This window comes from Triplophysa dalaica, chromosome 3 (genome assembly GCF_015846415.1).
Source record: "Triplophysa dalaica isolate WHDGS20190420 chromosome 3, ASM1584641v1, whole genome shotgun sequence".
NCBI lineage: Eukaryota > Metazoa > Chordata > Actinopteri > Cypriniformes > Nemacheilidae > Triplophysa > Triplophysa dalaica.
In genome coordinates, this window is record NC_079544.1 from 27,665,810 (window position 1) to 27,681,629 (window position 15,820).

Genomic DNA, 15,820 nt, shown 5'->3' on the forward strand with positions numbered 1-15,820 from the left:
TCATCTTTTTTTTCCCATTAGTGAAACATTTGTGGTGCTTGTGGGTTGTAATTACATTACAATGTCATCTCACTGTCACCATATAAAGTGTGAGATTGAATACTGCATTCCAGGAAGGACTACATCTTTTTCTGCCTTCTAGACATTAATGCACATTTTTGCATTGTGTAAATTCGGCCGCACCAACCCTGTGATTACCAGAGAGGTGATCTGGAACTTCTAATCGGTTCCTTCCAGTATTCACACAAAGCCATCCGCTGTGGTCGAGAAAGAGAAATTCCCACGAGGCTTATAAAAATGGACATTTTCAAACAAACATGCCGTAATGAGTCAAAAATCCGAAAAATGCGAGTGGGTGGGACACAAGAGTCTAGTGATAGACGAAAATACATCTTGGGACTTTTTGCAATGACGGATAAATTAGCATTGGGAATTACCAGGGCAACTGGCCTCAGGAAACACATCAAATTGCCAAAATAAGCCTCAATAATGCCATGAGGGCCTTTGGGAATAGATCGAGTAATTTCAGCGAACGACGGGGGGTGGCGTTCCCTTGCTTATCAGCTTCAGAAGAGATTGGGAGTATAAATTACCTTTACCTGCTTACAGATAGTTGAATAACAGATTCATTTTGAGGCTTGAAGATTCAGTCGACCCCATTAAACAAATGTTGCATGTGAAATCAGACGTGGAGATGGTTCTGTACTGCACCTTGTTGAAGCTGCGCCCCGCCGAGTCTTTCTCACGAGGTTTCAGTTCTTGCAGTTGTGCGTCCAGTATATCCACAAGCTGTTCCATCAGTCGAACGGATGAGCTTACGTCGCCGGCGTACACGGGACCCTGAGTGTGACGCGCCAGCTCATTGGCCAGGTTTGCTGCGTTTTCTCCACTGCGGATCTGAGAGAAGCCGTTTGGAAGAAAGTGAACAGTGCCCAATTCTTGTTTAGTTTGCAGATTTTAGAGGTGAAAGGGAATCCTGTCTCTGCAGTGTACAACTCACCTTCTGTGCCACCTGTGTCACCCAATGGGACGTACAGTTGCTGAGATCGGGACCCTTGGGATTCCAGGTCCCATCGACAGCCGTGCATAGAAACGAAGCGATTCCTGGACACAAGGGAAAATTGGGTTCAGTGATTTTAGGTCAGCGCAACGGTGGTGGTCCTTATCTTTGCAATTAAAACATCTAAAGTGTTTTCATTCTGCCATTATTCTTTTCACTCTTTAATGTTAATTTGAACTACATCTGATGGCATTTGTAACAACAAATATAATAACCGTGCCGTGGAATGATTTTTATATAAAACGTTGTTTAAACAAAGAGCAAATCAACTGATTTGAGCAAATAAATAAAAATCAGATAAATGGCTTTCATCCATTACGGACCGCAAACTCTGGCACTCTTTAAAACTCATTATGTCTGCAATTTCCACATCACCATATGGCTGCCATTTAACTAAGAAATGCCACATGCCTGATATCAGCACAAACAGATCTGATGCCAAAGTCTCTAACGACGACCAAATGCATACATACCTCGAGTTCCTTTAGGACAGGGACGCTCCACCGTCGACCCGCGCTGCGTTTGAGGCCAAGATATTCCTCGCCTCTCTGTGCTCTCGCAGAAGCGTTTGCTGGAGGGGGGCAAGCTGACGGCGGTGGGCTCCGCTGGCTCAGGGTGGTCCGCAGCTGTGTCCCTGCCTTGCTTGGGAATCGTGGTAACGTTCACCGGGGGTTTGTGGACGGCAACAGTTGTGGTGATCATAACAGGTGTAGTTCTTATAGGCAGCAAAGTCGACCTGACTTCATCTGAGACGGTCGGCACTGTGAACACAAAATTACGTTTGGGAGCGACAGGATTAGCACAGACATCTAAATGTAATGTTGATACATCAAAATAATTTGCAAGCCAATCAAACATAGTGATTTTTTGATGACCTATACATATATTATATGTGAGCCTGTCTGTGGAAACCCAGCTACATTTATTTTGTGATTCACGCTCTCAAAATCCATCATATAATCATTGTATTTTCGGCTCTCTCAAGCCTGGATTTGGACACGGGCATATATAAACCAATTCTAAAGAAACTAAACGGTGACACATCTGTCTGTTAAAATCATTAAAAATATCAATTCATCACTTTAAAGTCCACTTAAACACTAAAGATACACGAGGAACAATATCATTGAGATGACATCTTTCCAGCTGATAAACAATAACACATGGACTGCCAAGGGCGGAGCAATGCAGGAAGGGGCGTGTTCCTTCGGAGTAGCAGCGTGTTTTGATGTCAATTTCAAATAACAACAACACGTTTCAGAAATCGATAAAGACACCCTGCCTTTAAGGCCTCGGTTCTCAGCCAAAATTGTGTAAAATGCTTATTCAACCCATGTTCTTAGTTCATCTCCGACATCGGTAACCAGCAGCAAAGACACCCGTGGCCGACACAAACGACAGACTGCTTTACATCATCTCCGGAGCTCACATTCTGAAGGACACTGGGACCATCATTACTGTTTACTGTTATGTTCCAGACATTGCTAATGAAGGAACGTACGGGAAGTACAATGGCTTGCGTCTGGCCATCATTCTACATGTGCCGATGTGGGAGCAGATTAAATGTCAGTCGGGACGGACAAAGTCTGGCTGCAATGTGGCTTTTACCCATTTCATCTCCCGCATTCTTTGTGAGAATATATGAGGCAACTTGAATGAAATACAACTGGAGAGATCCTGGCATTACGGTAATGATAAGAAGATATAGCCCTGTGGTTACGCAGGAAAGCGAGTGCGTTTTTCATCTTTATGTAGGTCTGACAGAATAAAGAATATAATTACAGCACCCAAAGGTACGTGCAGATCTGTAATATATGCTGTGCAGCAACCAATATCATAAACAATAAAAAACACCAAACTTTTTTACATATTCAGAGAAAAAACCTGAGGAGCTAGGAGTTGAAATGGGGTTGCGAGGGTGTTTTTTTCCTTTGAATGGTTCCTAATTAATCCTAAAACTGAGTCATTGTGACAGTGCTGCAGCAAATAACACTAAAGTTCAACATAAATCCTGAAAAGCTGAATACAAACACGCACAAACACACAAAAAAAACATCAAAAAGATAAACAAGCAAGAGAGCTTCTAAAGTTGAATATGAAAAATAAGCTAAACACTTATTTTCTGTTCGCCCGTGTATTAGAAAATCACGCCATATTTACTTTTTATCTTCAAACAGATTTGAGTTTCACAGAAAAAGTGGTCTGAGTGCCGAGCATTCTGGGTAAAGTGCAAGACTGTGAATGGCGTTGTGGCTTGGCAGTTCAGGTCTCATGAACGTTCCCGCAGAAGGATTGTTTAGTAGACGGCCGATATGATGCTCGGCACAAGAGCGATATCAGATATCTGACATCCTCAGATTTAGTTCTTAAATAAGTCAACAAACACACCCGGCCATCTTCCAAACCACCAATCTGGAACACTCCTGGTTTTGGTTCTCTATCGTAAGGATCCGGATCTCCGCTGACCAGCCCGTCTGCAAAAGAGGCTCGAAGAGGAAGATAAACAGTACTTCAGGAACTCTAATTCAACTGCACTTTCACAGCCGCTTAAACAAAAGGACAAACTGTCCCGCTTGTGGCACCGTGACACTCTGTTTGCCGTCTTTTCAAGTTAGCAGACACAGCCTAATTAAATGAGTGCCCAGTCAATTCATTTGGACGCTTATTTGTTGACCATTCAGTCACACTTCTTCTCAATTCACTAAAGTGTCCGAGCTATATATCAGGCCTGTTTACACCATGACGGCTGAATGAAAATTCACTTTCACTTGATAACAGATACAGAAATACACAGCAGACGAAGCCATAATGAACGTATGGTGACGGACTAAAGAGTTTCATGTCGTAGAAGTCACAAAGTAGTTTATTTGAGCTGTACATCCTGCGTTCAGTGTTTTTAAAGGCCCTCAGTAGTCAAAGCAAAATCATGTGTATTCTCTGGACACATAGCTCGGTATCACTGAAAGGCTTATCGTCCGTCAATCTGACCCTGTCAGGCTCAGTGAATGAAAACCTGTGGACCGCTGTTCAAATCTTAAACATCTCAGAGCGCCGACTCTATTCTTCTCATGTCTGCTTAAACGCTGCATTTCAGCCCCAAAGCCCATGGAGGAAAAAAGATGAGTAGACGAGCGAGAGAGAGAGAAAATAAATACAGAGGTAAACTGCTTGTCAATGGCCAAGCCTGCCTCAACGCTTTATTTTGACATCTCCTGACTGGTGCCTCTACAATTTTCTTTTGATTATGCCGGGCAATTTCACCGGCCGGCGGGAGGAGGAACCGCGAGCATCATCCATCAGCTCTCTAGGGAAAGGAGCCTCAATTAGCTGTCATTTCATGAGTCTGTGAAATCGCCGTCCGTAGAGATATCACGTCGTGAGGACGTAAGGACCACTCATTGGCGCACCGCGGGTGTGAAAAACATGAGCCCAAGAGTTAAAAGCAATGCTGTTGACAAACTGAGATTCTGGAAGGAAAAGTGGTGAGAGTAGGAATGAAAGAAATCTGATAGAAATGGATTTATAGATATGCGTAGACGGATCTGTTGATTAAACAAACTGTGCCAAGGAAACCATTACACAAGACTCAAACCAATCAAAAAACTGGTCTTACTATTTCTTTCAGCCTAAAACGTTTCTTCGCTAGGCGATATGCAGGAGTTGCCAAATGCAAATGTGGTGTTTATCCAAAGCTTCCTCCAGCTGGAGTCCTCTGATGGCCGTTTGGAGGTGGTTTATTACATGCTGGTTGTGTCACAACAAAATAATACTGTAGGATCAGCACATGTGTGTTTGTGTTTAAAGCAGCGCATAAAGAAGCTGTTCCTGCAGAACTTCCACCGTCTTCTTCATGTGTATTTGACTGTCTCTAAAAACTGTGAGGCATCAACGTGAAAGACCCACAGCATGTTTAAAGGTTGATAAAAAGTCAATGACGCTGCTCTCTGCAGGATTGTTCTTTGTTTATTGCTGGAGAGAACATGCAATCTGCTGTTATGACATCTTCTGTTAAAGTTAGGGTTAGGGTAATCTGTGTCCTCAGATAAGTTTATCCCATCATACACTCATTCACCTTCTACATCTGCCCATTTGCAGATATGTTAATAAATATGAAATTACATGGCAAAAAATCATTCTAGGTCACTAGATATGTATGCCTATACGAACTTCTATTGATTTTTTGACTGGATTGCAATGTCATCAATATGAGATCAATTTCTGTGTTGGTGCAGATCATGTTTGCAATATGTGAACGCAGCCATTTAAAAGTCTAATTGAAATGTTACCGTTTAAAAGATTTTAACGGGAGAAATGAGTTAGTAATTTCCAGTGTAGACGCGGCATTACAGCAACACATTAAGGAAAGCATTTCTTCTAGTGCTCAAAACAATGAATTGTTCATTTAACAGCAGAGCCAGATTGCGTCTTTTGATAGGAAAACAATTTCATGAAATGCTACAAATGACTCTTGGGAAAATAGTAATGAAAGTGCATGGGGACCGTGGATTTATTCCTTAACTTCTTTGTGAACCCCTGGGGTGGGAACATAACACTGGACCTAACAATTGAAGTTTAAATTTCTTAACGTGTCTTCTCACATTGTTCCAAACTACATTTTCACATCCATAACACATTCAGCACTTAAATCTCAGTCGCTACTTCTGAAATCTTGCATAGTCTGTCATTTGGTAATCTGCACAGGACCTGACAATCCTCAAGAGAAAATTCATCAGTGGGTTTTGGGCTGCACTATTGATTAAATGACTGAATATCTCTGGCTGTTGTTGGGCGAGAGTCAACTTCCCTGACATCTGCAGCAATAATCGATGTGTGATTGAGATAGATGAGGGCTCTATCAGGTCATCTGAGGGAACCTGTATCTTCCCAAAACCTCAGAGCAACGTTATTTTAGCTGACTAAAATGACAACTTTGAAAAGGTTTCTGTTCATCGACTCATTCCCCGCCAGCCTTTTAAAAATAAAAGATGCCAGCCTACGCCAGCGTTTTTTAACATTTTCACCAAATTTAATGGCTCACAGTAAATTTTCTGTAAATAATATATGGACAAACAATATGTCAAATGAAAGAACAGAGTCTCAGCTTTCAAACAAAAGAAACCGTATTCTTCTATCTTCATTTGTTCGTTTTTTAGCACTCTGTAGATGGGGGTAGGTTTCTTCAAAAATGCATCACTTTGATTAAGAGAAAAATTAAAGTTTCTTGTCAAAGGTTCCACCCAGATTACACTCAGAACAATCATTAAAAACCACTAAAACATACACGTTCTAGGTTCTCGGATTCTGTACTTTTTCCCAAAGTTGTGTAACAGCGCCACCTGCTGTACAACAGTACAAACACTAATTGCCGTGATAACTCGTCTTTGGCGGGGAACCGTTTTTTTTAAATGACGAGATAATTTGTCAATGGCGGTGAAAGAATTAAAATCAAATCAAATATTGGGAAAACTTAACTAAAGGAAAAATTGGAATGTTGCCTCAGAAATACACTGAAAGAACAAAAAAGATTATAATAATAAACAAAAATAATAAAAAATTAATCAAATGATATAGAAAGTGAAAAAGTAAACAGAAGATTATAAAATGACAAAAGCATCTACCAAAATTGCTAAAACTTTAACTAAAATGAAAATAAAAAGCTTATTTTAAACATGTATACAACTAAATAAATGTATAATCAAAACTATTTTAACTCTGCCTCAGAGTACAGATGGGAATGGACTACACTTCTGATCACAGAAACCTCACCATCAGGATTGGTTTAGGGGTCTGAAGCCCCGAATATTTTTAAGTAAAGCCCTGAATGTTACTTTTGGGGTCGTTCGTTGTTTTTAGACACATGGTGTCTTTTATGGAAAAATACATTCTTTATAATAGCTCCCTTTGTGGTTAGCAAAAGAAGAAAGGTCACACGGGATTATGGCAAGATGATGAGTAAATAATGATTGAAGGTGTTAATTTTACCTGAACTATTTTGAAAAACAGCCAAAAATGCACTGTTTGCATAAATATGTTCATTTGTTTGTGTATCTGTTGTACAATTGTCATATACAGTAAAATACAGGTAAAACTTGCTTTGTGGTAACGAGTGCTTTATTAGCATGTTGCTAGGGTCCTGCTAGGCTTTGCCTTAACTCTGATATTCTGGGGGCCGTTACATAAACCAAGCCGCTAAATTAAGACTGTGTCTTGACTACTAGTCTCACCAACTAGAAATTCTTAGGACCAATCAGTCTTTTCAGATTTCAATTGCACCAATCTGCCTTTTATGTTACTGATTTTAAGAAATGATGACCAGTCTTGAAGAAAAAAAAATGAGATGACTAACTTGTAAGACCAGTCTAAGTAGTTTATGCAACCGGCCCCAGGTCTGTAGATATGGCTTGATCTTTTTTCTGTTGAATCATTTTCAATTGGCAACTCTGTCCTATCAGCATACCACACCATTCTCCAACTAGCAATCATTCAGGTTACATTACAATAAAATACAATATAGCAAACATCAGAACAGAATCATATCCTCTTTTAAGCTGTGTAATCTGAATAAAAATAACCAAACTGTTAACCAGTCTTTTACAGAACACTCTGTCTGTAAGCCCAGCTGAAGCCCAGAGCATTTGATCTATTTACTTCTGTCCTGTGGACGTGTGAAAAGAAACACCTGTTCCACAGAGTGTCATGAGATTTAGGGCTTTAGACGGCACTAAACACATGGGCTTTACATTTCCGCTAATCACGGGTGACTACCAGGTGTCAAACGCTCCATTACCAAACGGCAGCATTACCAGATCGACTGGTGTGTTGCCACGACATTCAGCTGAAAGAGCTCGAGGCAGATAAAGACCTGACGGATCGCTGCCAGGGACTGTTAAGAAACTCCTGCGTATGCGCGCTAAAGAGGCGAAATGCAACTTATTAACTGCGGGATTGACACTGCCTCCAGGAAAACACTTGGTATGTGAGCCAGGGGACGAGAAAACAGAGGCCAACAGCGAGAGGGCGGGGGAGAGAATGCATGGGAATACAATGATCTCTTTTTCTGCTCGGCCCCTTTTGCTCCAAATGTTTCTCTTCCTCTGAAAATGTGGCTAGTGTTGAGACTCAAAACACACAGGAGCACCCTTGTGAGATATTCTCTGAGGACGACGGCCCTTCAAACCTCGCTCCAATTACACTGTCAACAAGAAATCAAAACCGGCCGCATTTACTTTTCTATGCGTTACCGCTCCACGATTCATCATCGCATGTCATTATACGAGAAAAACTGTTTTTGAAATGGGATGCCTCGCAACACCTCTAAGACAACTTTTCTTTTGGGCTGATGTCACCTAGGCCGTGGCAGCGAACCTGATTTTGATGAGCTTCGCATGTTTCTTGGTCAACATGTGAGCCAATCAGATTAAGGTTCTCATTGGGACTGGGTTCAGGGCTTGTGCTTGTATCAACATATTCATTCCATTGAGTTTATGAAGAAGCTTTGTATTCAGACCTAGTTTGTGCTGGCTGGATGAAGACCCAGGAGCCTAAATCAAACCAAAACACCACAGCTATTGGATAATGTTAACAAAGAGCAAACAAATTGATTTAGTCAATTCACGTTCAGGTCATTCTGGTATGAAAGTGGCACTTTTTCAATTCCCAGTGTCCACTTAAGTCATGCGTTCTCATTCAAGAGTCACATCACAAAGCAATATACCCTTGTGTGTTGTCTCTAATAGCTTCAAATGCGTAATAAGCACCACGATGGGCTTTATTCATTTATCAAGCCATTTTCTTCCTATTTTGAGCCTGACTTCACGCATCCAACGGAACTAAATCAAAATTCTAATTTTCAGTGCTAGCCGAAGCCTCTCCACACATGCAAGAGTCATTCATTTTACGCTTTTACGGCATGTCATCTTTAACGCTGAGATCAATGGTGGTTGTAAGGAAAATTAATTTTTCTCCCTCATGCCTTGCTTTCCCTCTGAAAGTTCCTCGCAATTATTGCCTCTTCTGATTCTGTCTTTTTACCTTGTTGAACAAAGACTCGCCTGGCTTTGTGCATCCCTGACAATGCCTTTTAAGTGTCAACATGAGGATCTCAAATCGTCAGGATTTAGGTGCGCGTTTTATTAACGCTTCCCTTTGAAGAATGAGCCATCAAGGAGATTTAAAAAATACATTGGATTTTTCCTTTGACTTTCTCCTCCCCATCCACAATATAATACCATATTTATAACGTGCTTTTCTATGTGTCAATGTGAAACTGAGTTTGCAACTTATTTGTATTATATAAGCTGACAAATTTTGTATGATACCGTCAAGTATTAAGTGGATCTTGTAAAACAGAGTGTCTTGAGTCTCAACAGCAAGCTTATAGTAACATTTTATAACATCAGCTGTCAGATTAGTGGGAAATGTACAAACATCAATCAATGTTATGTTTTGAACAGAGGTGGCGAGAGAGAGGCAAAATCTATGGATAGCAGGTTTAAACAATCTCAGTGGTTTAGAATTTATACGTATTGCACTTTGACTTTGCAAATGTATAAACTGTAGTTAATGACCGCAGTGAACAATGTATTCCTCTTTACATGAGAATTGACAACATCAAGCAAATGTCTTACTACAACTTACTGCATTTTACTTACCAAAACTTAAGACAACACTTATAGTACATATCATATGGCTTGAATAAAGCAAAATGTTTAAGGAGCCAGTCTTTCCAAAGCATTGACGATTATTTGGGTGTTTAACATTGGACGTTTCTGATTAAAAGAAAACGTTATTGACCAGCTGTAGGACTGTGGTGAAAGTAGTCAAATGATTACAATCTCTGATAACCAAACACTACTTCAGCAGCTCTTCATATTCTCTTTATTTTTTGGCGTATTCCTTTGCGCGGAGGTTATTAAAAGCACTCGGAATAGTGACATCATGTACCCGGGAAGTAGAGGGCTGTAAATTCAATCCACCCGTTGTCTGTAGTCCATGAAAAGCGAATTCTGTTAAAGAAAATATCTCGCTTGGCACTGAACTTTGAGCTTTATCATTTTGCAGGTATTATTTATGCTCTAACAGTAACATTACACACTACTTAAAGGTTGAAAATGCGATCGCGGCGAACATGGCCTGTAAATGGTCCCTTTTTTTAGCGTCTGTAAATGAATAAAACACAAATGTGAACTGTACAAAAACATTGTTGTGAGAATATTACGAGCAAGCGTATACAAACAGCTGAAATCTGTAACACTAAGCTCTTCGCAAATGAAGACACGGTCTAAAACCGAAAAACACTACAAAGAGGATTTAACGCTAACAAGATTATTATCTCCAATACATCAATACAGTAATTAAAGGAGTAGGGAAATGGCATTTATGCTGCGTGAGCTGAGAGCACTTAATGTCTTCCTAATGAAAAAAGAACTGAAATCTAGCTCCTACTTTGACTCGCTTTCCAAATAGTGAATGAACCAGAATAGAGGATTTTGGTCACTAAGCACTATTCAAGCCCATTTTCCACAGAACAGACTACATGAGCCGCATGCTTTTCATTGCACACAAATTCCCCTTATAAATCAGATGAGTTTTATGTTGTGCCCACAAGAAATGATGGGAACTGGACAGAAGCGTTAGTGTTCCTGGATGAATCTCTTTTCAGTGGCATTTCTTCTAGGTGTTAGGAGTGAAGGAGCACAACAGTTCCGCTACCCATTTTCAAAGGCTGGTAATTGTCTTAACATGTAATTACCTAAAGTACAACCCACAGTCAAGGCTTAATAGGGAGCTCATAAAGTCCAGAAATGAGATTTAATCGCTCCCATATGTACATCTAATCGGACTTTGGGTCAGTGTAAATTCTACAGATGCTATGCGGGCAGGTATCGCTGAGGGACTTTACCGTGAGCCCTGTGAATCTTAATGGACGCAATTCAATTTATCTATGCACTCAGATGCTTCCCTATTTTAGCAATTAGATTCTTTTTCGGAGCAAGCTATTTTATTGCATTCTATATAGAGATCTGAAATAAAAATGATGTTGTTTTTAACTGAGGCATTCAGAAAAGCACAAGGCTGTCTTAGACGCATTAACAAAGTAATTGACGCTGAATGCTGACAAATGAGTGTGTTGTATATGTTCCTCTGAATACCAAACTCTAATTATGTTTTCAACATGAAACAGACCAGACGTCCTACTTTAAGCTCTGGTTTTATAACTGCGGTGGACGAAAACTGACATTTTTGCAGTGCTCATGACAACGCCTTTTCTTTAAGAAACCCGGCTATTGTTTCTCTCTTTTCCAAGCAACTCAACTGGAACTGGAAAAACCTGCTGCTAGCATTCAACAAAATCGCGGCGCCCCGGAAAGATGTCTGGGGTGTCAGAAAAAAGATGAATATTTAAGCTTCTCATTGGCAGCGCGCCACAATCCTGAGTCGCTGCACTGCCGTGATCACCCACGGATGGCAATTATGATAATTCAGTTGTTAATCACATTTACATACATGTGAGCTCCAGAGCGAAAGGGGCTCAATGCATGCGTTCCCCCTCATGCACGGCGGGCCAATTAAAATTCTAGTGTCTACATCGACTTAATTGTGGCTTGGCAGGGGGCAGATTCAAGACTCGACCTCTGCGAGCACGCTGGTGGAGGACAGACAAAAGCAGACAGAAACAAACAGGACTGGTGAAAGGGGGTCACCGCTGCTTAAGGACGCAAAGGCTGTTTTTGTTCGGAGAGGTAGGTGTGGATAATTACGCTCATTCCCCTCTCGCTGATAGAAGAGAGCTGTCTAGTGACACATCTGGTGCCACTCGGCTCTTAAGAGATGAATTTCAAATCCAACCTGTCTAGCTAATGGCCCTTGATGATTGATCTCTCCTTCTGTGGCGAGCCATTTCTCCAGCCTTGTCGCAGCCAATGATACATGCGTCTTGCCGTGCACGAGCTATGCATTTCCTTTTACGCTTTGCCAAATGACGTTGAGATTGACTACATTTATTGCAAATTGTGTCATGAAAGAAACTGACCAGGTAGCAATGACAATGAGTTCAAGTAAAAGTAGGGGCAGGTTCTTTCTAAATGCAGTTGGCGACCTACACTTAGAGTGACGTTTGAGTGTATACAAAATATTCTCTAAAATTGTATCGTTTGTGTTCTGCAGAAGAACTTCCAAAATGTCTGGATGCCGCGACAATTTAAGGCAAATTGCACCTGCGGGGAAACCGACAGGTAGCCATGGCAACAAGTAAAGACAATTTTGCTAAGTAGGGTAACCTTTAGGCTTCTCACATATGCTGTGCATTTGCAGAACACGACGATGGCACCTTTCTCGCTAAGTTGGTGGTCTTAGCTCAGGGGTGGGGTTAATAGGGTTATGGCCATAATAGATGGGATGAGGATGGCAAGAGCGCCTGCTTGATGAGTCTTTTCAGAGCGAGTCGTTGAGCGCTTCGCTATGATAATCAACCTTCACAGGCAGTCACTGCGGCAATCACACATAACAATAATGTAAATCATCTCTGGCGTCTGAGCATGCCATTTTGTTTAGAGGTGGACTCTCTCTCCAGGGAGATGAGGAAGAAAAGCTCTCTTCAATCTCACAGCTGTATCACCACTTGAAATTAAAACTCGGCCATCCGTAACATCCCACGCTCTGCGCGTATTAGGTGCATACTTGACAAATCAGACCGTTCTGCAAAAGCAAACAGAAAGAACTTAATGAGTCTTACCTTCGGCTGGATCAGGCGGGCCGAATTCAAGATTGTAGCGCAGAATGTAAAAATTATTCCACACGTATAGCTGGTTATCCCTTGGGTTGTAATCCACAGCGGCGATGTATTGATACTGGTTGGGAAAGAGGATGTCCGTATACTCCCCTTGGCCCCATTTAGTGTTGTACACATAGTCGATTTGGCTCTTACTGGCCTCGCTTTCATTCTCTTCGTAAGTGGAACGCACCACATGCAATACGCCACACACCATGAAGGCATTGGACGCCGAGCGTTTGTCGTAGGCCGTTTCCCACGTGGCTTCGAAGCGTAGCGTGTACGGATTGAGTTGGCTGAGAACGATACGTCCGTTGTTCTGCTCAGTGGCATAGATGACCCACAGTCCTCGCTCGTCCACTGCCAAGTCAATGTCGGTTTTCCCCCCCCAGCGATACGGCGAGGTGTCGTGGTAGTTGGCATTGGCAACGATGGCCTCTCCGCTCTTTATCCGAGTCCTCAGGTCAAATTTTACAATGTTTCGCGTGCGTTCTTTGTTGAAGAAAATGGCCCCGTCGTAGGCGACAAATCCAGTTCCGTCCACGCGGTGTGGAAGCTTGTAAAAAGTTGTCGGTCGACCGCTGCGCAAGTCATCAAGCGAGGCGTACTCAATGAGCATGTCCGTGCGGTACGGAGTCCAGGGCATGAAGTAGATCTTGTCCCCGGCCTGCAGGGGGTCTTTGCACCAGGCTCCAGATTGCTTTTCGGCCTCAAACACGAAGGCTGGCTCCCCGACCGATTTCAGAGTACCAGGGCAAATGAAAACTGAAAAAACAAAGGTCAGGAGGCAATAACAAAAGTTAGAAAATCAACAAACAATGGACTCTGTATTGGTCTTCTAGACAAATTCTTTGGGTCCAATATAGGTTTAAGTAAAACAAACATTTCTCAGGCTATAAGTCACAGTCTTATTACGGCAGTCTCAAAACTGGTGAAACTTGCGTGCATAGTCTAAAGGAAACACAAAAGGTTAAGTGAGAGCAACTTCACGGATTCTTTTTGCTCCCTGAGATATTTCTCAAACACGTTTAACTGAGAGAAACAGACAGAGGGGAAGAAGGGAAACCAAACAAACAGCAAAAAAGCCCTGCAAATGAAAAGAGATGAGAGAGACGACGCTAATGGACAGGTGCGATTCCTTTTGGAAATACTACCTAAATTTCCACAATTCTTTTTATGCCAATGTTACATGGCGGGTTTGTCGCAAAAGTCTCTCCCTTGAAAGTAAACACATACATGGATTATGTCTGAGGAAAGACCATAGGACAGATGAGAGGTGAGAGGGCACAGAGGTCAAGGACGGGGGGACATAATGACAATGCTGTTCAGGACAGATAAGATGTCAGCCAAAGGGAAGCGTCTTCACTCAGGTCACTGAGGAATACAAGCTACGAGTAGGAGAGCGAGGCCCTTGCTGAACGCACTCGTGTCTGGGTGTTGCACCGGTTACTTTGTGTCTGTGATGAACAGCATATCACATGCAGATGACTACAGGTAGGTGGCCTCTCTCTCCCATCAATATCACATGAGCGGAAGTGCCAAGGAAGGAAAAGGCCAAATAAAAGTAATGTAACCAATCTTGTCAATGTTACTTTCTCACTAAAAGGTGAAGTGCATAACTGTCTGTACCACTCGCATCACAGGTTTACCACTGTCTTTCATTGCTTGGACAAACCAACGGTTGAGCCAATGTGTCTGTCTTGGGCTTATCAATGTTTACACTTCCAAATCAAGCAGGGAATGGGCTCATTCAAAGTTGTCTTTGCATATAGGAGAACATATTTTAACACCAAAATCAATTACACACATCACCTTTAAAAAAATGTTTGCAATGGGTTTTGTTTTTGTCTGAAACTTAAGTTCCTTAAGGTTCTTCAAGTTGGACAACGCAAGACTGTAGACGAACAACCCAACTATGTTTTTCAGGCTGTTGGTTTGGGAGATCTTAACGATCTGGATATCATGTAGGGAGATAAGGGTGGGGAGGGGTGGAAGGTTCAAACCATACAACACAAAACAAGGAGCTGAGGACTGAGAACCAGAGCAGTCATTTACCTTTTTGCTCCACTTCTATTTCGAGCCGTGAAAAACAAGAGAATGGAAAGAGCGTCAGGGGAGAGAAAAGATTAGGACGAGCCCAAAAAAACGTCAACATTTACATATACAGGCCAATGAGTTTGAGTCAAAGAGAACTTCCAACGGGAAAGAGTCATTCAGTTAATGCAGATAAGGTGTTCAGAGAAAACCAAAGTGCTGAGTTACGACACCTGTGCTACTGAGAATGAGGCATGATTAATTATATCGCTATCAGTCGACACCTGACAGTGAATAGAAAAGTTAGTAATAACACAATGAAAAACAGTTCTATACTGTAGATATATAGAGACAGAAAGCAGAAACAGACAGAGAACTATTAACACAAACAGCCACATGAACTTTTCTTTCAATTATTGCATTAATAACATTAAAACATGTGACGTTAAATGACCTCTTTTCTATAAGATTAGACATGAATCGAACAAATTAATTTTACTTGTAAAATGAGATTTATATAAGATTTTTATATAAGTTATACACAGGCAGTTGACATTTCATTGTAACCATATACATAGTAACATAAAACACTGTATATAAGACAATTCTTATTACTATCCATGCAGTTTATATGACCTCATATTAACTGAAGCAAAACGATTTAATGTGTGACACCATTTTTTAAAGCTGCAATCTGTACCTTTGCCGCTCTAATGCCATCTCAGTTTAAAACATAATATTGCATTTTTTTTTACATGAGATAAGATCAAATTTCCCCACGGCTTAACTTATCAGCATTATAGACTTACTGTTCATTTGAACCTTCTCAATAATTGATGTAAGTTTATTTGAACCCCCCAAGACTTACGGATTGCAGCTTTAAATATAAAAGGCATTTTAACATCAGAGAAGTAGGCGGTATAACCAAAGCTAATAAAGTGTTGAATATTACTTAG

At 41.2% G+C, this 15,820-nt stretch overlaps 1 protein-coding gene across 6 annotated transcripts in view; it reads right to left on the reverse strand.

The window, feature by feature from the left end:
* LOC130417197 (adhesion G protein-coupled receptor L2-like) overlaps positions 1-15,820 on the reverse strand; it is a 95,738-nt gene that overhangs the window by 35,216 nt on the left and 44,702 nt on the right. For all 6 annotated transcript variants that reach the window (XM_056742544.1, XM_056742542.1, XM_056742543.1 and 3 more), the window contains exons 5-8: positions 12,795-13,595; positions 1,534-1,821; positions 1,001-1,104; positions 712-897 (exon numbers count right to left, since the gene is read on the reverse strand). In XM_056742544.1, coding sequence (XP_056598522.1) covers positions 712-897; positions 1,001-1,104; positions 1,534-1,821; positions 12,795-13,595 — 1,379 coding nt within the window. The remainder of the gene's footprint in view (positions 1-711; positions 898-1,000; positions 1,105-1,533; positions 1,822-12,794; positions 13,596-15,820) is intronic.